The sequence below is a fragment of the Nycticebus coucang genome, chromosome 5 (assembly GCF_027406575.1).
Source record: "Nycticebus coucang isolate mNycCou1 chromosome 5, mNycCou1.pri, whole genome shotgun sequence".
In the NCBI taxonomy this organism is placed as follows: Eukaryota; Metazoa; Chordata; class Mammalia; order Primates; family Lorisidae; genus Nycticebus; species Nycticebus coucang.
This window is the reverse complement of record NC_069784.1, coordinates 45807345-45830247: the sequence shown is the minus strand read 5'-3', so window position 1 is coordinate 45830247 and position 22903 is coordinate 45807345. Positions and strand designations below refer to the sequence as shown.

At 48.4% G+C, this 22903-nt stretch overlaps 1 protein-coding gene across 2 annotated transcripts in view; it reads left to right on the top strand.

The window, feature by feature from the left end:
* Nucleotides 1-1340: 1340 nt before the first annotated feature.
* The window catches only part of NGF (nerve growth factor), a 52876-nt gene continuing 31313 nt past the window's right edge, over nucleotides 1341-22903 (top strand). The window contains exon 1 of one of the 2 annotated variants that reach the window (XM_053591403.1): nucleotides 1341-1413. Coding sequence is in view for 1 of the 2 variants with exons in the window: in XM_053591402.1 (XP_053447377.1) it covers nucleotides 1771-1893 (123 nt within the window). In the remaining variant the exon portion in view is untranslated. Of the gene's footprint in view, nucleotides 1414-1514; nucleotides 1894-22903 lie in introns of those variants that run through there. The other variant, XM_053591402.1, reaches the window with a different exon arrangement.

Sequence of the window (22903 nt, the reverse complement as noted above, 5' to 3'; positions counted from 1 at the left end):
TCCTGGCCTTTGCTGAAGGAAGAAGTGAAGACAGATGACAAGCTCGACACAGAAGGGAGTAGGGCTGTACATTTTCAGAGAGCTGTGAATTCCCCACAGGGGTCCTCAAACTGCCGGCCTGCATGAGGCGGTACAATTGTATTTGTTTCTATTTTGTTTTTTTACTTCAAAATAAGATATGTGCAGTGTGCATAGGAATTTTTTCATAGTTTTTTTTTTTTTAAACTATAGTCTGGCCCTCCAACGGTCTGAAGGATGGTGAACTGGCCCCCTGTTTAAAAAGTTTGAGGATGCCTGCTCTAGAACATTGTTACAATTAATGGTGCACATTTGGTGAAAAATCTGACTTCAGGAGCATTTCTGCCTGGCTAGTTTGGGGCTGAGGTGAGAAAAGCCTGAGCCAAAGGCCAGGTGAGAATCAGGCGAGCTCCCCTGTCAGGCTCTGCATGCAGGGAACCCAAGGAATCTCGGAGGGCCAGCTAGGAGACCCCACTTCATTTAAAGTCTGCATGGTGGGAATAAAGAATTTGAGTAGGGCCTGGGGTAGAAGTGAAGCTCTGCTGTTTATGTCACTTTGGGGTCACAGATATCTTGCAAAACTGATAAAAGCTGGGGAGACTCACAACTGGGAGCTGGGGGCGGGGGAGGGGGCTAGAAGGAAGGAGCTCAGCGCTCAGGCGACAAATCAGTCTACAATTTCAGAGAGGCTCGGGACCCAGGGCCCGTCCGGAATTCAGGGCCGTAAGTTAAGGCCCCGGGTCTAGATGCCCCGGACTCCACGCCGGACTTGCCCCTGCCCCAGGGCCTTCTAACTGGTTCTGGCTGTGGGAGCCGCTGCCCTCCAGTGTCAGAGGAGCCTGGGTGCTCACCTTGTCCCGGGGTGCGGGGAAGCGTCCCGGAAGGAAAGCGTTCTCAGATGGCGCGGGGAGAAGCCGATGCCCGGGGCGCTGAGGGAGACGCAGGGCAGACCCAGGACGAGGTGGCGGCCCGCATTTCGCGGCGACAGAGCGAGGAGGCGAGGGAAGCTCCGGGCAACTCCTCCCAGCCGCAGCCGGTCGGACTTAGCACCCCCACCTGGACCCCGAGACATCCGCGCCGGAGCGTGGAGCGCGCGGTCCCTGTGACCCTGGCGGCTTTCCCTTTGACCTCTGAAGGTTTGAATCCTTCCCGGGCCGGCCAGGTCTCGGGGAGCGATCCATCTTTACGCTCCAGGACCCCACCGAGCCGGGCGCCTCCGCCCAGCCAGGGCAGGTGCGGGGCTGCGGGTGGGGAGGGGACCGTGAGGGGCAGGATTTGGAGCTCGTGTGACTCAGGAGGCCGGGGGGAGGGGCTAAGATTTCCAGAAGCCTGTGTTAGAGCTGCTCAGCGCTCCGGCTGGGCAGAGAGCGCTGGGAGCCGGAGGGGAGCGCAGCGGTGAGTCAGGCTACCCTGAGCTGAGCCCCGAGCGGGGCGCAGCGCGGGCGCGGGCCGGGGTGGCTGGGCTCCCCGGGGCAATGTGCCTGGATCCCGTCTGGCGAGATCTCCAGGCACCTCCGAGGCTCCCGGGGGCTGAAGGGCGGTCCTAAAAGAACGTCCCAGGTGGGTGTGGGGGCGCGGGACCCTCGCGGGCCGGAGAGTCAGAGGGGGCAGCGCTCTCTCTGTTCTCGGAGTTCTTGGTACCGGGATGGCCCCAAGTTCAGAAGGCAACGGTGCGCCTGCAGAAGCCTCGCCTCCAAGCCAGGGACTAGCTCGAAGGCTAGAAGGGGACAGCGCACAAGTGAGGGAGAGCGAATGTGCGTAGGGAGGATGCGCGGGCTGCGGGCCGGAGGAGCGGTGGCCAGCCCTGCGGGAGGCGGGTGCGCCCTCGCGCGACCTGAGGCTGTCTCCAGTCGGCGAAGTCCTACGCTGCCCCAGGTAAGGGGACAAGCGGGACAGGTCGCGCTGGACCTAACGCTGGGAATAGAGCTGGGGTCTCAGGGCTCCTGTGCGCGTCGCAGTGGGGCTGGGAGTCCCGCTTGAGGGGCCCAGGGGCGGAGGCGCGGAGCCTGCGATCCAAATGCCGGGGTCCGTCGGTCCGCGGAGCCGCGCGCGGCATCCTCGGGTCGAGGTCGCCAAGGCTCAACCCGGCAGCTTGAGTCACACGCCTCAGCTCCAAGCTAAATGAGCCAGGTGTGGAAGAAGCTGGCATGGAGGGTAGCGGCGGGCAGGCGACGAGGTTGCAGAGGAGGGAGAGAGAGAACTTAGGGTTCAGGACGCTGCAACTCTGAGCAACGTGAACAGGCAGCTTAGCTTCGTTTGATCACAGCGCCCCTTTAAAAAAAAAAAAACCTCTGAGATTTTTATGGAAGGTGTTTTCTGCTTGAACTTTCTCTTCTCTTGTGACTTGAGAGATTAAAAAAGAGCCTGCTTGCTCGGCTGGTTTTTCCAAGTTGTTCCAGGTTGGAAGTTGTAACAGTTTGAAGGATAATTTATGGGTGTTTCACGCATTAAAGTCTATTACAGCAAAGCCTTTTGGGTGCTGTGGGTATAAAGGAAAACTTAGTGCACGTTCCCAGCTGGAAACCAAAATATGCTCTCCTGGGTGTCTCTGCCCCATCTGTCATCTGAGGCCAATGGAAATCCTCGAGAAAAGGCACTTGATTAATTGTCCTGGCTCCATCCTCTGGACACACCCACTGCCGGTGCCAGTGCCGCCTCCCCCACACGAGCACAGCCAGCTGCATTCTGCAAATTCAAAAGTGGTGGTAGGGGGCCCGCCGGCAACTCCTCTCCAGGGTCTTCAACTCTTGAAGCTCTCAGTTGCGTCTGCTGTAGGGGGATTATTTCTCCCTCTCAACACAGCGCAGAAGGGTAGCTGCGTCTGGCACAGGCTAGGCCAGCCCTTCTTGCCTAGTGTTGACAGGTTCTTATGGAATATCTGAAACTTTGTCTTTCTGCAGAGTCACAGAAGAAGGGCTATATTGAACCTGATGGGTCTCTTTTGTTGAATAGTAAGTCATAAGGTCAATTCATGATGGGCAGTGTTCCTAGAGGTTTGGAGGGGACTGGTGGCTGCCGGGTTGTGAGTGGTGGAGACCAGCTCAGCAGGCATTGACTCATAGAAGGGAACGCCTTCCTTCTTGTGGGGAATGGGGATGGGGTTAACATCACATGCTGTCAGACCCCTCCCCTACACTATTCCCAATATTTCTATGCAGGTGAAAAAGGAAAGTCTTGAAGGAGAAAATGTTAACAGGCACCCCAAACTGGAAACCCAGGTCTCTGGGGCGTGGGGACAGGCAATTCGGTAGAGATGTGAGAGTACGGCAGAGGGTTTTATAGCCGTCTGCTGGCACTACGGCCCCTGCCCCAGCACCACCTTACCCTACAGTGGCCCAGCCCACTGGAGAACTGGAGAACTTCCACTCAATGCAGTCATCCTGCTGTTGGTAGCCCTGTCCCTTCTTTTAACCTTCAGCAAGAATGAGATTCCCACCTTGTCTTATTGCCCACCCCACAACTGCCTCACCCCGAGAGCCGGTGGGAACAGGGGATGAGGCTTCACCCTCCCATTCTCTTTCAGGGAGATATCTGCCTTGGCCAGGAAGGGGGGCCCACTACCGACATCAGCAGGGAGGGTAGGGCAGGACAGGGCAGGGCTGGAGCCTAAGGGAAGTTTCTCATCATTACTGAGATTAAACTGATGAGAAAAATCACACAACTTTCCTTTTCAATGAGGGCCGAGCAGTCCTGCTGCTCATTCCTGGAGCTCCCTATTGGCGTGCCTGCATCAGAGACTCAGAGAAATTACAAAGAGATTCAGTCAGCGCCCTTCTCTGCTGGCATGGAGCAGGGCCAAGGCCAGACCCCCAAGCAGACATCAGTGCCAGACCAGAGACCAGAGACCCAGGCCATTGACCTTCTCCCAGAGAGAACTTGCAGCGACTTCAGGGTCCAGAGCAGACCTTGGAGACTTTGCTGGCAGCAAGTACTCTCTGCTGTCCGGAGGCAGCGGAAGGTTTGCTGAGGGTCCACGTTCCCAGAAGATGCCTTTCTTTAACACAGAAAGAGTCACAGTCTTTTTTGTTGACTGGCACCTCTGATCTTGCAAACCATCGGTTCTCAGGCTTAGCAGGTCCTGAGAAATCTGTGGTGGAACGGTTTCACAGAACAGCATGTGGTGGCATCAGACAAATAAATGAGGATAAAAGACCCCAGAGATTCCTCACTTCCTGACAGTGGGGAAACAGCCAAGATCCTAACTCCAAATAGCAGTGAAGCCAGGGTCGCCCAGAAGCTGTATGCGAGTGGAGAAACTGAGGCTTTGAAGTCCCTGGGCCTTTCAGTTGGAGGGGCACAAGCATAGACATGTTGGTATTTGAGCGGAGGAAAATGGGCCATCAGCCACAAAGTTTAGCCATGACCAGAAAAATAAAAACATACAATAGAGAAGAGTGTGTTGTGGTTGGTGATGTTTTCATTGCTTCTTTACTGGCTACTTTACATGCTTTCGAGGAGTTTCTATAGATCATCGGCCTCAGACTATTACACGATAGGAATCAGATTGAAATGTTGAGATGATCTCTTAATGTGTTTCTCCTGTATTTTGGGTCAACATCCTTTCAGTAGTTTCCTCAGTTGTAAGAAAAAGAGAAGAGTAGCTTGATGGCCTTCAGCAAGTCACTAAACTTCTCAGGCCTCACTTTTCCAATCTGTAAGGCAAGTGAGTTGCACTGATATTATTTCTCAGTGAGGCTGTCAGTATTTTGTGACAGTTCTTGGGGACATGTAACCGATCTGCACAGTACAGTACAGTATCATCTCTGCCTTATGAAATAAATTTCAGAAATTGTAGTGACAACCAGAAATGCCCCCATACAAGGAAAATACTTGTATTAAGTAACAATGCTAAGCCCATTTGAGAATTCCCTTGGAAATTATCGATAAAGGCCTTTCTTCCAGGCCTTATGTTGGGGCATCTATGATTAATCACTGAATTAGGTTTCAGAAACACAGCCCTGGGCTTCCTCCTCCAAGAGCCAGCATATCAGACTCTAGGCTGCCATTCACAGGAACCTCAAGTGCTGTGGTCCTTTGCCTTTGGAGAGTCCGGTATGACTAAAATTGACCCTCAAGAAAAGGAAACCAGAAAGAATGGAGGTAAGGGTCAGGCGCTATTAGAGCATAGCAGCTTCCTTCTCTGCCATATGCTATTGAAAACACAGGCAGACTGCCTGCCTGGGAGTCCACAGCACCAGGAGGAAATCCTCTCTCCTTTACTGAATGGAGTACACTCTGGCACCAGGAGGTCCCTTCTCTGAAGCAGACGCCCCCTGGCACTGACAGTGCTTCATACAACATGAACACATGTTGATATCAAGTTAATACAACTGTGCCCAAGCTGTGAGAATAAATGAGGATGGATAATGTGACATTTGAATGAAAAAAGCAGGCTAGTGGCGCTACACTGGAGCGATGGTGCTGTGGCACTGAGTTTTTTTTTCTCCAAGTAGAACAGCTGACATTATCCGCCCCTCTGCCTCAAGGTGTCACTGGGGGGGGGGGGGGAATAGGGCCATTTGTTTATTAATAGTGCAGAAAAGTAAAATGAATGATATCTTTGGGGGGTATTAAAGGAATGCATGCTTGCTACTCACACCCAAGTCATTATAAGTAGGAGAGAAAATGAACTGCAGAGTTGGGAGCTGATAAAATCTTTAAACTTTATAAAATGTTATTTTATTAAAAAAAAAAAAGTAATGAGCAGTCTGTCAGGTGGGATGAATGACCATGCTGTTGGCATTGCCCAAGACCTTGCTGAACCTCTCTCACTGCAGGAAGCCTTTTTATTAGTAGTGGTATTAGTCAGAGTCAGACAGACAGTCAGGGTTTCCCTGAAAATGCTCCACTAGGCTAAGCAGATTGAGAGGTTTTGACACTGCCTGTTGTGGCTCCTGCAGGTGGAGAGCCCTGCAAGGGGAAGAATCTGGCTATTAAAGTCAGTGGGAATGAACAGCCCAAGTTTCACACGGAAGCCATTCCACATCGGCCGGTTACAATCCACTGCCACAGGAATAGCTTCCCAGCAACCACGAAGTCTTTGCTGTGTAGTACAGACAGGCTGGTTTCCATCTGGCTGTTCCTTCAGTAGCCAGGGTTGTTGGTCTATGTCACCTCTCCTCAGCCTGCTGTCCGCGAGTGAGCCCAGGGAGGGCTGTCCTGCAGATAGGAGCCTCAGGAGCTCAGCTCTTGCCCAGTTGGGGGCGGGGTAGGGAGCTGTCCTGTCTTCAGTCCCTCATCACTGTGGTTTATTCATACATTGACTTGCATTTCTCACTTGCTCAGGCAGGTGACATGACATCCTCTTTTGGGACCTGAGTGGACCTGGCTCAGAGGTCAGCAGACTCAGGTACCACCTCATCGTTGTGAATGGCCACGTGTTGCGCCCCCAGGAGGTGCTTCCAAAAGAGGCAGGCTCCCTTTGGATTGTGGATTACAATTTCACAGGCAGGAGAAACACTGGTTTCTAGCTGCCTGATGGATGCACTGAGCAGGGAGGAAGGACAGCACCACAGGAGGACAGAGACAGGGAGGGCAGAGACACAGGAGGGCTGAGACACAGGAGGGCCTCTCCTGCACCCAGTGTCCTCTGTAAACAAGGCTGCAATAACAGCCATGCTGTCACGCGGCTGCTGTGCACACCGAGGGGGATGATGTGCGTAGAACATCAGCCCAGGCCTGGCACAAAGTAGGTGCCTGAGAAACACGAGTTTCTTTCCTGCCTGGTTTCCCTGGGGTGAGGGGCTGATCTGAGAGGTGCTCTTTCATTTCAAGCAGGACAGCATCTTTTGTCTTTTAGTCTCCATCCCTGTGTATAAAAGGCTTTGCTGCACTGGGAGAAGAAATCTTTTGGTGGCATGGAAAGCTCCTCCAGGAATTTCCTCACCTGTATTGTGACCTTCCATAATTAACATTCTCATTTTGATAGAATTGTAACCAAACATTTCATCCTCTGCATTATCTTCACCTCATAATATCGGGGTAAGAGGAGACTCATGGATTCTCCTATAATTTTCTTTCAGAGGCAAACTTCTCAGACTTTGATGTTAGAACTGCCTTTGAGCAGGCAGTTATGCCATGCTCTCTAAATAAGGAATTTCTTAAGAATGGCCATTTTTTTGTTGGCAGCTTTTACTTATGTTTTGGTTCCTTACCCGACACAACAGCTCTTCTTTGTCTTTAGGAGAGTAAGTTTCTTAGGGTATCATCAAGTTTACAGGAGAAGGAAGGAGGACATGACTCTTACTGTGGCAGCAGGGCATGTGTGCTGTCCCAGGCCAGGGCCCAGGGGTCAGCAGCTGAGGTGCATTTAACCTGTGGTGAGAGGGGAAGTGGGCCCACCACATATCAGGCCTGGATTTCCTTCTCTATTAGTGTTTTTATTAATACGCTACCTGGGGGACGGGGGACTGCAAGGACTCAAAATAAATGTAAATCATGGTCCTGTCTCAAGGAGTCCAAACTAAAATGGCTTCAGAGACTCATCAGATGGTCTAAGGCCAGAGGGTCTGCCCCATGGAAAAGAGACAAGACTTTGGTTGTTTTGCAGGATTGTCAGTCCAAGGTGGCCAGATCTTCCAACTTTTCAACAGAAGCCAAAACTCTGAGATTGCATGTGTAATTTCTTCACTTTCAAAACACTCATACAGATCAAACAAAACCTGCCGTCAGGCTTTATAATCTTCTTATCTAAATTAACACACTTAGAGCAATTTTGAGCGATATCAAAACCAGAACTAGCTGAAGAAAAGCTAACGGTGTGACCATAAGACCTTGAAGAAGGGCTCTGATGTCAAGGAGACCTCCAGGGAGGCTTCTTGGAGGAGGGATGTCCTGTAGGCAGGCAGGATTTTATAGAAGCCTTGGCACAAAACTGGGTGGAACTGGCTTTAGGTTCTTACTAAGTCTGTGACCACATCACTTGTATGCCTCAGTTTCTTCAACTGTGAAGGGGACAGATAGACTGACTTTAGAGGTTAGTTGTGAGGATGAGAGGAGAGAAGGTTGGGAAGTCCTTATTACAGAGTCTGGAGTGTAGCAAATGCTCCACAACCTCAGCGCAACCTAAGCTCTGCTCCTGAGGCCGGGTGGGGTGGTTCAGCCACCCACAGGGCAGCGTGAATGAGGGGCCAGAGGCTGGAGCAGGACGGCCCCCACTGAGCTTTGTGCCAGTTGCTTTTCAGAGACTTTTCCATTGCCTTTCCTGCCCCAGGAAAAGCACAAGAAGATATAGATGACTTTTCTTCTCTCCTGCCCTCTGCCTGCTTTTCCCCAAGGCCTGTGGCTGCTTGCCCACCCTCGAAAAACCAGACCAGGCCACAGCAGAAAAACACAACCCTACTTAGTAAGAAGAAGTGCTCTGGGAGGCTGTATAGACACGCACAGCAAATATTCAAAGAATTCTTAGGAATAAAAAAAAAAATTCGTAAATCTGGATTTTTGCATGAGGCCATCCCAGGAACATGTTTTCTCAATTAGCGTGCACATTGCTTGGAGTGAAGTCATCCTGTCCGCAGCCTGTCGGGGCTGCCTTGCCACCTGATCGAGACTTCACTTTCCATGACCTAAATCTGATTGAATCAACCCGGCCACTGGCCCGAGCTGCTGAAACAAAATCGCCCCTAAAATCCTAAATCAGGGTGGAGATATACACACATCTCCTGAAAAAACAATCTAATTTCAGATCCTGGTTGTTTTCACCAAAATGAAAGACAACCCTATTCTTGATGGTGGATTGACAGAGTCCCCACAACCCCTCCCATATGTCTTTTCCTTTACCAGTTATTGTTACTTGTTAATAGAGAAGTGGCCCATCAGAGAAGATGAGTTCTTTAGGTTGTGGAAGAGAGAAAATAGTTTCTTTTGTGAAAGCCTGTATCAACCGCTTAAAATAATACCAGTCGTTGCCTGATATCAGTGATTATGTATTCTGGATGGTTTCCTGGACTGACTCTTTTCTAAGCACACGGCTTTGTCAGATATTTGTAATTTCTGAAATATTTTATTAATGATGTTCCCTCACTAGAGAAATGGTCCGGAGTACACAATTAGCAGCATGCCTCAGAAGCAAGATGCTACCCACCCACACCTACTAAGATCAGGCGGGAGGTTAAAAACATTTCAAATCAACTGTCACAGAGCAGAGGAAGGAAAATGTTTCTCAAAGTATAGGGTGAGACCCATTAGCAGGTCATGAATCAATGTAGTGGCACAACTCTCATTAGGAAGAAAAAAAATGAAAGAGAATAGAGTACAATTTTAAAAAATCAATATGCATTACATATAACAAAGGAAAATGTTCGCGAAACCTTTTTGTTGTACTGTATATATGGATAGGCACATATAGGCACAAACCGACTCATGATGGAAAATGTAGTTTTTTTAATGTGAATCATAGCCAAAAAAGTTTGAAAGCTGCTGGCACAGACGACAGCATGATTTAGAAAAAGGCACAGCTCTGAAGCCGGACGAGCTTGGGACGAAATCCCAGCTCGGAGATTTGTGGTTGTAATGATCCTGGTAACTTTAGTTCTCTAAGCACTGGTGTCCTCATCTGTAAAGCGAGACTCATTTCTCCCTTGCAGAGAGATCAAGTGATGGAAATGTAGGAAGTGGCTGGCACCGTGCTGCCACCCACGAGGCCTTCAGGGAGAGCTGCCTCCTGCCGTCCTCCGCTCATCCCTCCACCTGCTCCTCTCCCTTTTTTCTCTTCTTCCTCCTTCCCTTGTTCTCCTGCCTCCTATTCCTTTCATCTCCTTCTTTCCTTCCTCTTCTTCCTCTTCCTCTTCCTCCTGCTCCCTGTCTTTGTGACTATCCAACCTCATCAGAACTATGTTAAATGCAAACCCAGTCGCACCCTATCTTCGGCTCCACCTTCTATGCTATCTTCCTTCCATTCCATGCCTGGAGAAGCCACCTGTCTGTGATTCCAGTCCCTAGACATGACCATGGTAGTCATCGTCCAAGAGGCACAGACAGTCATCTCCCCATCATTGGACACTGTCAGGAGCTTACCTGGCCTTGTCAGCAGGATAAGTGCTTTGGTACGGTGAGTTTGGAAGGAGCTTCTGTTCCCACAAAATCATAACCTTCCTCCTCAGTATATTTTTGTAAGGACAACAAAGCTAAGATACTATTAAAATGTTGATATTGTCAAAATTCTGGAGAAGTTCTGGGCCAGAGCAGAAAGCCTAACATTTTCTCATGGACAAGACTCCAGGCTGCCCCAGTGCAAATGGTTTAAGATTCTCTCCTGGTAGAAGCAGCTTTAAGGCTCTTAATGTGGACTCAGGGGCTGACTCCTTCAGGTCAACCAGACTCTAATCCTCAGTCTAGCCTTCTACCCAGTGGCCAATCTGTCACTAACCTCAGACCTTCAGCCCTCAGTGCGGAGGGCACGGGAAAGGCTGACTCACACCGAGCTTCTACTTTAGGGACACAGAAGTGACCTGTCCCAATTTTCTTGATAGCCTGCCTAGAGCAGCCTCTGAGGACAGATCGTGATGACAAACTGCCTGCCTCTTTGTTCACAGGGAAGCTGTGCCTCCCCACCCCCTTCTGTGTTTGCTCTTGTCCCCCTGGGGCTCATTCCAACTCTTCTAGTAAAACACCCTCCCACTGGGCCCCATTTTCACCACTAGGACTCAAAGGGGATTATTAGTGACATCTCCTCAAATGCTGAATTCCTGGTCAGACCAAAGATTTAGTGCTCCTTTCTCAGCAGTTAAGACCTCTCTATTTGAGGTTGTAGAACAGTGGGACAGAGAGGAGAAATGGGACCTGGCTCTGGAGATAATTTCCATCTCTCTACTATTCCCTGTAAAATTAATGTCAGCAGACAGTTGCACATTTTTAATAACATTTATAGCAGAAAAGAGACATTTGTCACCTCACACCCAGCCCCCACTCCCAGCAGGTGGATGACACTGAGCCACACCTAGGAGCTCAAGTGGACTGCAAACAAGCCAGGAAAGAGACGTTGAAATCCATTGCTGTTGCACCTGTTTGTATGGGAAAACACAAATGCTGACTTATTATTTTTGTGCTCAAAGTGGGGGAGAGGGATGTATATTTCCACCCTTTCGGAAACTAGTTATGACGAATGGAGTGACTTGTCCCAGATAAGACACGCCAGCGAGAATATTTCTTATGCATGAAAAGAATTGCCTTTCTTTTAAAGCCCCGTTTAAGTGTGTTGTGTGTGCTTTCACAAGGAAAGTGTGAACACTTGGTCATGTTTTCATTTTCTTTTTTGAAGAGGTCAGACTCCAAAGCTTGACTCCAGATTGCATGCCCATGTGTCAGCATCTCTGTGTCTTGGAAATGAAAGAAAGTATTTTGGGGGTGGGGTTTTTAAGTGCTGGTGTTTTTGAATTTTTCCAAAAAAGAGCAGGAGATGTTAGAAATCAGAGGGCTTAATAAAGCAACAAACATGTTTCAAGGGTTCTTTTTAAAGCATCTCTATGATTAAGCAAGAGCAAAGTAATTTAAGTTGGCACAGCCGCAGAATGTCTGTCTTCCAGTTGTTTCAACTTCTTAGATGGTGATGAACCTATTACAGAATCCTGACCAGCAAGATTGGTGCTTAGAAAAATTCCACGAACCTGTCTGTAGCTTATTTCTTTTAAGGCTCGAGAAAGGTGTCATGTAAGAAAAATAATGGTTAAATCATGTTAAATATTTATTTTGACTCAGTAAGACTTAAATTTAGAAGATGAGGGATTTATTCCTGGTTCAGACTCTTACGAGCTGTTTAATTCAGGCAAATTATAGAACCTCCCTGAGCCTCTGTTCCTTAATCTGCAAAGTGAGAATAGTTAACACTCCCCAGCATGCCTGTGAGGGTTGTTGCGCTGGATATGATAGATGGGGAGTTGCCCAGGTTGTGGGTATAAGAGGTCAGAGGGACGAACCTGGACATGGACTGTGAGACTCCAGGGGCTAGTACTGGGTCTGCCCTTAGTTGGGTGAGAGCCCATGACAGTCCTTTGTCCTGAATGAGCAGTTCCAGCTACTGCCTGCCCGTCCCCAATGCACGGCAGATGTGAAAGCGCTCACGTAAGTCTGGCAGAGATGAGGTGTTCCTGCCACGGCCAGAAGGGAGGCCAGTGCCAGGGCCTGAGCAGGCCCCTGTGAGGCAGAGGCCAAGGGCTCCCTGGAAAAAGCGAGAATGTGGGGTCAGATTCTCCAGGGTTCCAGTCGCTGAAGTGGTGCTTAAGATGTATGTGATGGAGACAAAGCTGCCATAACGCTGTAAAGTGAACCTAGCAGCCCTTACTTCGCAGTGTACAGATCAATACAGCGTGACTTCTGCTAAATCATTTGAGCATTCTAAACACGGTTGTCGTGTGTTATAGGGGCACAGTGTCATGGTCAGCACTGAGTACCATGAGCTCCTGGCTGCTCAGCACCCGTCTGAGGACTGTCCAAGGCGGATATGCCAGAATGCCTTGGGGGCACGAAGCTGTCCTAATGTCCCTTCTCCCTTGCTGGCCCTCCTTCTCCATCCCCTTTGCTGGCTTCTCCTTCTCCTGCTGAGCTCTGACTACAGAGTGCCCTGGAGCTCAGTCAGTCCGGAACCCCCTTTCTTTTCCAGATCATTCTCATCCTCCCTGCACACTGACTATGATCTACACCTTCTGAGTGTCTGTTTCCAATCGGGACCACACCCTCGCCCTGAGATCTTGGATTCTACTGGCCTGTCCACTTGTATATCTAATGGATATCTCCAATTTTTGACCCCCGAACTACTCTTCTCCTAGAGTAGACAACAGTAGACCACTCTTCTCCTTCTCCTAGACAATGACATAATTGTTCCCACAGAATAATCTAGAGGTCACCCTTGATTTTACCTCCCACCTCACCTTTCATATCTAATTCACCAGCAAGTCTATTGGCTTTGCCCTCAGAATATCACCTCTCAGCTAGACCTCCTGGACCTCCGCACCTCCAGTCTCCTCCCCCTACAGCCTTTGGACCCAACGGCAGCCAGAGTCTTTGTCTACCTTTAAAAATGTAAATTGTCACATTATTTCTCAGCTCTCCAGACGCCAGTGGCTTTTCATCACATGTCCATACTCTGGCATGGCCTCATTTCAGTGGTTCTTAGCTGGGGGTAATTTTTCTTCTAAGGGACATTTAGCAATGTCTGGAGGCATTTTGGGTTGTCACAAGGGGTATCGGGGGTGGACATGCTACTGGCATCAAGTGGGTAGAGGCCAGGGATGTATCTAACACCACACACAGGACAATGTGCCATGACAAGGATTATCTCACTCAAAATGTCAATAGTGACGAGGTGGAGGAACCCGACTTACCTAATCTGGACCCTCCTCTCTCCAGCGTCTGTCACTCTTCCTGCTGTCTGCCATGTGACATCTGCCTGACCTTCCTCCTATGTCTTGTTGCTACCTCGGGGCCTTTGCACTTGCTGTTTCCTCCATGGGACATGCCTGCTCCCAGATCTCCATGTGACTAGCTACTGTTCAGCATTTAGTTCTGCTAAGATACCACCTCTAAGTCACCCTCATCTAAAATACCCATCCCAGCCCCACCCACCCCTCCCACTCTGTGCTCTCATCCTGCTCTGTTTATTTTATAACGATTTTATGATGTTTTCTTATTTACCTGTCTGTTTCTTCCATGAGAATGTACAGATGAGGTTAAGAACTTTGTTGTGCACATGAGGAAAAAAAAGAACTTTGTTGTGTTCATCAAACAGTTCATCACATAGTAGGAACTCCATAAGTCTTTGTTGAGTGAGTGACTTAACAAATGACCCCAGTGGTACAGACAGGGCTCACTGCAGAGAGTCAGGGAGGAAGAGGAAAGCAGGAGCTGGCACTCAGGGAAGGCTTCCTGGAGGAGAGCTGGCTGAGTGGTGCTGTGAGTTTCCAGAGCCCAGAACCTCAGATGAAGCAGCCCTATCTGGAGACAGCATCCTCTCAAGCACAGGTGTGCCGGCGTGATCCCCATGTAGGGCAGAGAGAGCTGTGGACTTTATTCTGTGATAAGATGGACAATCAAGCTGGAAGGCTCAGGGGTCCAAGCTGAGATTGAAGAGAGGAATCAGGAAAGAGTGAGTGGGGAAGGAAGCAGGACCAGGAAGGTGAATCAACGCCCAGGTTGGCTCAGGTCAGGAGTGGAGCCGGGGGTAGAGGGAAGGGAAGGAACAGCAGACTCCTCCAGAAGAAAATCTCTGGGGCAATCATCCCAAGTGTTGGGGGGCTTCTGCCTTCGGTTTGCCAGAAGTCAAGTGAGAGACTGTAAGTTGGATCTGGGTGCTGGAAAAGCAGATGAGTAGAGAAATCAAACCTTTTGTGCAGTTGGGCAGAGACTGAGTCCCGTGTGGACAGAGCAACCTTTATAGAGCTAGTACCACAGTTCACGGACAGCCTTGGTTCCAAATGCTCTGATCCATCATTAAACATTAGTCTTATTCTTCATAGCCCATTCAATCCACAGGAGGACCCAGTGCCATGTCAAATAATGATACTGATGTCCCATTCTGGAAGGAGAAGAAGTGAGGGAGGAGTGTATCACATCTCCCATTTCCAAGTCCCAGGATTCTGGGGTATACAGATTTCAGGATTTGCGGGTCAGACTCTACAGTGGGAGAAGGAAGCCTGGTGGCAGGAACACAGCTCTGGCCATACCAACATCTTTTCTAAGAGATGGGGTACGGTCAGGGTCTGTGCCCTCAGGGACACCTCAGGACACTTACTCATAACTCCGGTTCATTTTTGCTGGATACTTCTGAGGAGATGACTACATGAGATTAACTGGCCAACACCTCATTTTATGGGTCTATTAATGTAGGTTTTAAGTAACACACCTCTGATGTAGACAGCTTACTCCAACCTACCAAAAATACCATTATGAAAATTTACAAGGTCTAAAGAGTGATATAATGGTGATGAAATTCAATGTGTCGGATTACCCTAATGTTTAATTTAGCCCTGACTCAGTCCATAGAAATATGGACTTTCCCGCAGACGTAGTCTCATAGCTGCCTGGGCACTGTACGCCTCGCAGGGCTGAGATGACAAGATGGTCTGTCACACTGCCCCAGGAGTCATAAAACACCCGGAGCAGCCATCCCTTTCCACCTCTCAGAGAGCCACTGACACAGACTTTTCATTCACAAAACCCATCTGCCAACTTGTCATTGGACTCCCCTTCAATCATAAGGTCCCCGTCTTGGTATTGATAGGTTTGACACCTTCAAACTTCTCCTCCATCAGAACGTAACCTCTGAGACCTTATTCCTGGGAAGAAACACATGCCTGATGAAGGCTCAGATGCTTATCCCAGGGACAGATGCTTCTAGCAGCTAATAAATTCTCTCGGTTAGGTGATAAGCCACTCACAGGCCTTGGTCCTTCCTTCCTGCTAACGGTGTGACTTTGAAAAAATAATGTAATTGCCTTCTGATTCTCAGTTGCTTGAACTGTAAAACAAGAATAATAATACTATCTCCCTCATGAAGTAGTGATTAAAGAGGAGAATATATCTAACACTCAGCACAGTGCTTCACACATAAAAGCTGTTCGATGAAGGGCAGCTATCCTCATTATATCATTAAAATCTTGGAAAGTAAAATTTCAGACATCAATGACTCATGGAAGTATTTTAGAGCTTGAGGTCTTTGTAAACTGAGAGGGCAAGAGAGTGGACTTTAAAATGTAGGGAGGAAATCCCTACGCAGGGAAGACACTTGTATGTGTCAGCTCGGTTTGGGGGTAGGCCTCGGTTGAGCCATCCATAGAATGGGGGTAATAATAATGTTGCTGTGATTATTCAATATAAGAATGCTTATAAAATGGCTAACATAGCTCCAGGCACATAAGCATCAAAAAAATTTTAATTTTTAAAAAATTTTATCCTGTGGGCAGGTAGTAAAAAAAACAAAAAGAGGAAAAATATTAGAAAAAAGATTTTAATTTAAAATTTAAAAAAATTAGTGTTCTTATTATCCCAGCTGGTCTTGCCTTGCGAGCTCCTCATGTGCTGGTCCATCTTGGGTTCCTAAGGCACAATTCCAGAATTTAGGCTGAGACAGTGCAGCCCCTACCCCATAGGCCTCTTCCTTCACAGGGCCTTGACCGCCACTAAAACCACACCCACAGATTTCTGTGGACCACTTCTTGCTGGCACCAGGGACTTTGTCACATGAAAAGGCAACATCACGTTATGTACAAACAGGGAACAGCCCCCTGCCTTTCTTATCGTGGGCTTGGGGTTGGACCCACCTGGCTCTTATCCCTCATTCCTGGGATGGTCACAAAAGTGAGGGAGCCATGAGCCCCATGAGGAATTTATTCAGCGTCCAGCAAAGGGCAAGGTGCCCAGACTTAGTTTTTGCACTAGCCCTGCCAGAAACTGTTGGAGCAGGATAGAAAAGAAATTCCAGAGACAAGAGTTCTCTAGCTTCCTTGGACTCAGAGAGAAGTAAATTGTAGGGCTGCCTCATCTACGATCGGAACTATCAAAGCTTTTTAAAATGTTGTGAGACTATTTCTGCCCATGTTCCTAAGCAAACATAAAAATGGAGGAACTTTTTGTTTCCATCAAAATGGGTAATTAGGGTTAACTCTTCCCACAACAGTGAAGTTTATCTTAAAGCTAATTTTGCAGCAAGTATCACTGAGCCTCCCCGTGTGTGCACTGTTCTGAGCACTTAGGGGCTGCAAGAACATTTAAGACTTACACCTGCCCACAAAGGGCTTGCCCTCTACTTGGAACTTCTTATTTCAATTTTTCCAGGGAAGTCTTTGGCCTTTGGGGAAAAGAATCAGTGGGATGAATCTAATACCACAGTCCTGGCTGTCAGGCAGATTCTTTCATGACCTTGTGGCCTTGGACATGAAAAGGAAATGAAAACATCTCATTATAAGCCTTCTTTTCCCCTACAGCATTCTTCTGCCATCTGTCCTTGTCTTGCCACACACACACACAGACGCGTGCACTCACACAAACACCCTGCAAAAGTGGAGACATTTCTGAGGCAACTGTAAATGTTAAAGAGCTGCAGTCTGAGCTGGGCGCAGTGTCTCATGCCTGTAATCCTAGCACTCTGGGTGGTCGAGGCGAGTAGATTGCATGAGCTCAAGCGTTTCAGACCAGCTTGAGCCAAAGCGAGACCACATCTCTAAAAACAACGGGGTATTGTGGCAAGCGCCTATAGTCCCAGCTACTCAGGACACTGAGGCAAGAGAATCACTTGAGCCCAAGAGTTTGAGGTTGCTGTGAGCTATGACGTCACGGCACTCTACCCAGAGGGCAACAAAATGAGACTCTGTCTCAAAAAGAAAAAGCTGCAGTCCATTTCCAACTCAGATCCATGGATCCTCGTGTTGAATGCATCATGAGAACTCAGGTAGTCCTTTTTTTTTTTTTTAATAAATAAGGAGAAAAGAAAACCAAAAAGTTAGTAGATTAAGAGTCTTGTTGGACCACGCCTGTGGCTCAAGGGAATAGGGCACTGGCCCCATATACCAGAGGTGGCAGGTTCAAACCTGGCCCCGGCCAAAAACTGCAAAAAAAAAAAAAGTCCTGTCAAAATCACACCTTAGCAGCAGAGCATAGCTTATGGGTCAGCTCATTTCTTCCTTTTATTCTTTCATCAGCTCTTTATTAAGCACCAACATTGTACAACGAGCCGCCCTGGTGATACAACAATGGACAAAACTGTATGTGATTTTCTCCCTCCTGACGAGGCTTACAGATACGTCAGGAAGATAATCAGTGATCAGTAGTCACACAAGGAAATGGAAGTTTCAACATTCTTATATTGAATAATTCATGAGTGTCATGAAGGAAGAGCTAACACTCTGTTTGATGAGGTGTCTTAGGGGGTCGGGCAGGTTTCCTCGAGGAAGGTATGATTCATTGGATTCTGACAGGTAGGCAGGAGGAGGACAGGGAGGGATGCTCCAAAGATAAGGGGAAGTCTCCCTTCCTGTCCACGGAAATGCTCCAGACAGTGGTGTGTTGGAGTCACACAAGTTCGCACGTGCTCCGTTATGAACTTTCTCTTCCCAACTCCACACTCATGAGGTCACACTGGTAACTTGAAATTGGCCTTGGTGGGAATATAGTACAACCTCCGTAGTTGACCACCTCCCTCCATTGGCCACGTTCTGAAGTTGACCTGATTTCCATAGACTGGATGTGCACCACATGTACATCAGTACAGTAGGCCTAGTGCCTCATGTTGACACCTCTGTATACTGACCAGTTTGTTACAGTCCCTTGGGTGATCAACTGACAGAGGTTCTACTGTATTTACACCACAGTAAGCAGCAGATGCTCTAGATTAAGGCTTTCCCTTTCTCTCCCTTTGGAGAGCCATTTTTACCAACATTTCACGGACTTCTCACACATACTTCCCCCTTATCTGCAATTTTGCTATCTGAGGCTTCAGTTACCTGGAGTCAACCACTGCCTCCCCAAAATTAAATGGAAAATTCCAGAAATGAGCCTCAACTTTCAAACTGAGCACCATCCTGAGTAGCATGATAAAATCTTGTGCCATCCAGCTCTGTCTGGCCCAGAACATGGTGGCTCATTTCTTTGTCCAGTGTATCCAGGCTGTCTAGTTACCCACCGGTCAGTCACTTAGAAGCTATCTCGCTTACCAGATCAACTGAGGCATTTTCACAGACCTTATATTCAAGTAACCCTTATTTTACCTAATAATTGCCCGAAGCATAAGAATAGTGGTGCTGGCATATTGTTATAATTGTTCTATTTAATTAACAGTTGTTGTTAATCTGTGGCTATGCTCAATTTAGACATTATGTTTTCTCATAGGTGTGCATGTAGAGCAGTGGTTCTCAACCTTTCATTGCTACTAGCAACGAAAATGTTACGGTTGGGGGTCACCACAATATGAGGAACTATATTAAAGGGTCATGGCATTAGGAGGCTTGAGCACCACTAATGTAGAGGAAAAAATATAGTGTCTACTGGGTGCAGTGCTATCCTCAGCCTTGGGCCTTGGGGGCCTTGGACCACGTCCTCGAGTGTAAAGAGGGACCGACTACTCTATCCCACTTGCTCTGTAGCTGTGGGCAGCACAAACACTGCCGTTTAAGTGCCAGATACCTGGTATCACTCCTGCAGAAACTCTTCCAAGTGTCTCTTCCCGGAAAGGCACTGTCAACAAGTGACTTGAGTCTTGAGGCTGTTTATTTCAGGCCCTGGGCCATCTGGCTTCTCCGGGGATCCAAGACATCCCAACAAGTTAATCCCAAGCAGCTAAGAAAGAGCCTTTCTTGTGGTCTCTGCCACCCTCTTGTCATCTAATGATATTTATCAACCACCCACGCCTGCCCAGTGCTGTGTGAGACACTTGGCCGGGCGGATCTCCAGTCAGGCTTTGACCCCTCAGGAATTCAGGGCCTGGCTGAGGCTGCGAGGCTGACATTGTTATAAGGAAGAACTCAGCCTTCTTGGGGCACAAGAGCCAGGGCCAAGTACCCAGCTGAGGGCACGAGGTCAGGAGACAGCACTCACTGCCGCTGTCCCAGCTTGCTTCTAGGCACAGGAAACTCTGGGTGACTAGGGGTTAGAGTTTGCACTACGTGTGATTTGATTGAGGTTTTAAAACAGCCTGTTCTACCACCCTTGCGCCCTCCCCATCAACCCTTTCTCTGAAGAGATTGGCCAAAAGAAAAGGTGAGTTTTGAGTTCTTACAAAGATTGTCAGGAAGGAGAAATGTGCGGCCATCTCATAGGTGGGGTTTTAAGGTGGCAACATCTTTGTTTTCCTGAGTACATGTGTGTATGTGGGTGCGTGTGCGTGTCTGCTGCACACACAGGACGTGGAGGGCAGCAGTGTGTGTGCAGTGGTGCAGGTGACATGGGCACACAGTGTGTGTACGATGGTGCTTATGACGTGGGCCACAAGAGCCAGGCTCCTGGAGAAGGCCTGCCGTGGGGTGCGGGTGGGAGAAGCCAGGTGTCCTGGGACAGCGTTCCCTCCCCTCTGATCACCTCCCAGCTCCTGGAAGGCAGCAAGAGACTCTCACTCTTGGCCCGTGCTAGAACATGCACCCCCTGCACTAAGGACCCGCAACCATCTACTTTCTTGGCTTTCAGTTCGATTTGGAAGCTGGAAAAGACCTGTACATCTCTTAGTCAGAATTCCCAGAGAGAGCCACCGCCCGGGTCAGCAGGGCAGTGAGTCTCCAGGAGGCTCCCACCGGAAGTGGAGAGTGACTGGGGTAGCACTGCCAGCTACCAACACCAAGTCTTGAATTCATTTCCCAAACTATGAACTGCATGGTTGGGGGTGGGGAGCAGGTGGGTGTGGGCCAAGGGGAAAGGCTGTCACAGGGGATATTGCTGGGACAGTAGAGACCAGCAGGTGGGCTGCCGGGGAGGAGGGGCTGTTAACACAGAAGGATCGCTATTTGAAGGGTCTGTGTAGAGCATGAAGGAGACCACAAAGCAGAGAGGGTGGCTGGAGGTCACAGGACATCTGTCCAGGGGAGGAGGCTGGCACCAGGTGAGCAGCCAGGCAGAAGGAAGGCAAGTGGATGTGAAGACCGCCCCTGGCAGCCCTGCAGAGGAGCTTTGTCCCCGCCTGGCCCTCCTTCCCGCTTTGTCTTCCACTGATGGCCTGCTGGCACAGGTCACATGCTTCTCTGCCTCCTGACACTGCCTTGTACTGCACTTGCCTTCCGACTGTCTGGCTGCTTGCCCTGCACCAACCTCCCCTAGAAACTCTGCCTGGAGCTGGGGTTACCTAGTGATGCTACTGGCAAGATGCAGTGAGTGGAGGGTCCTGACCCAGTCCAGGGGAGAGTCCAGAGAAGCTCTGTCTGTTTCTCAGCAGAGGGACTGCGGGCAGAGTAAAGTCACAGCCATGCAGGTCGTGTGCTGTGAGGGCCTCTAGCCAAGGGCACAAGCAGGGCTCAGCTGGCAGGGAAGTGCCTCTGCTCGAGGAAAGGGCACCTTCTTCTAATTCACACAAAGACTTTGCATGGCCTACCTTGGCATGGGAAGGGAAGGGAAGCCCCAAGAGAGAATAGGAGCCCAGAGAAGGGGAAACAGTATCTACAGTGGGGCCTGGGGAGGGAAAGGTGAGCCCAACATCACTCACTTTACGCATCGCCTAGAGCCGGCACAGGGCTATCAGTTTACTCCATTGAAATGCATGTGGTCTAAAGATGAAGGGATGTTTTCCTTATTAACTTTGAGATAATGAACTTGTTTATGTTATTATGCTCATTGCCTAAACATTGTTCAATAAAACATCTTATTGCTGATAATCATCCAAACGTCACAGTAAACATGGGACTCCTGCCAGCGGCAGGGCTGCGTCTCCAGTTACGCAGTGAGCACCCAAGTGTTTACTTTGCTGCCACACGGCCACTTGACCAAGGTCTCCTGACTATGGCTCGGTGTTAACTTCTTATCAATCCCAGGTGAAGAGCCGCCTGATAAAGAGCAAGTTATTCTCTGTGGTCGGATCCCCAAATACGTGGGTGACAGACACAGTGCCATTGTTTCCTTGACTGAGTCTTGTTTTCCATGTGTGGGAGGAATTCCAGACTTGAGAATTCTGCATTCAGACTTCAGAGATTTTTATTTTTTTCTATTTGAGACAACACAACTAATGATAAAGAACAATACCAGCCTGGCTGGCCTCTAAGCTCCAAAAGGCGCTGGGTCAAAACCTGACCCCCATTGGGATTGGAGAGGATCCAACAGCAACTAATGTCTTCTCCTGTCGAGCTGGACCACAGGCTCCACGAGACCAACTTTCCGTTGGTTCTGAGACAGAGCAGATGTGCCGGCCTGCTAATGTGCCGTAAGATGGAACTGCCTTCCCCGCTTACTAGAATCAGATGCACAGCGCTCAGAACTGTCCTGCAAACAGATGGTGACTCCACATAAGCCCCATTACATTGGAAAATTACAAAAGCCATGATTCCACGTCCTCACCACCATGCAAAACTACATTTTTACCAGCCAGGCAAGAGAAATCCTTCCCTTCCCTATCCATACAGGCCCATGTAAAATAAAGAACTTCTAGGTAGCTAAAGGAGTGTAATAATTTGAATGAAACAGGCAGCTCTGGAAGACATGCCCTAAATGTTAGGATTAGTTATCTCTGAGAAGGAGGAATTGCAATTTAAAAAAAACTGTATGGCATATCTGGAATTGTACATACTTGTCTGAGAAAATTATCCTCCATTGGCAAATAGTACTGAACCTCTCATAAACAAAACTTGAGGTTATTTGAAAATCTTTTGTTTTTAAATAAACATTACCCTTCAAGAAACTTGACCTTAAAATGCTAGATAGTTAATAAACTATTTCAATTGCTCTAAATTTTGAAAGTTTAATCTAAATTGTATTGCATTTCCTTGAGATTTTCTAGGTTAAAATAAAGTAATCTCAGTAAAACATTAAGTTAGGGTGAGTTTGTTGGGTGGTTTTTGAGATTTACATCCTCAGCAAATTTATATATGTGTATATATACACATATATAAAGACAAATATATACGTTCAGGCTTTTCCTCTGTGAAAAAATAACTCTTCTCAGGGCTATTGTAAGTATTGAGACCACCCATTTTAAGCATTGACCACAACACCGGACACATTCTAGATATCTGAGAAATTTTGGCGGTTATTAGTTTTATATATGTGTGTAATTTTTATCTTCTTTTAAATTTGACACTACGATCTACAAAAAAAGTAAGTGAGCAAATGCACAGATAGCAACTGGCTTATTTTCAGAATTTATTTGAGATAAATGTGAGTGTGAAACAAACCAAAACAAAGTCCTCCAGCCTCTGTTGGCTCTTAGATCTCTTCCCACCTAGCCCTACAGATACTGGTTAATCTGGTGTGTGGACTAGAAGGGACCTTA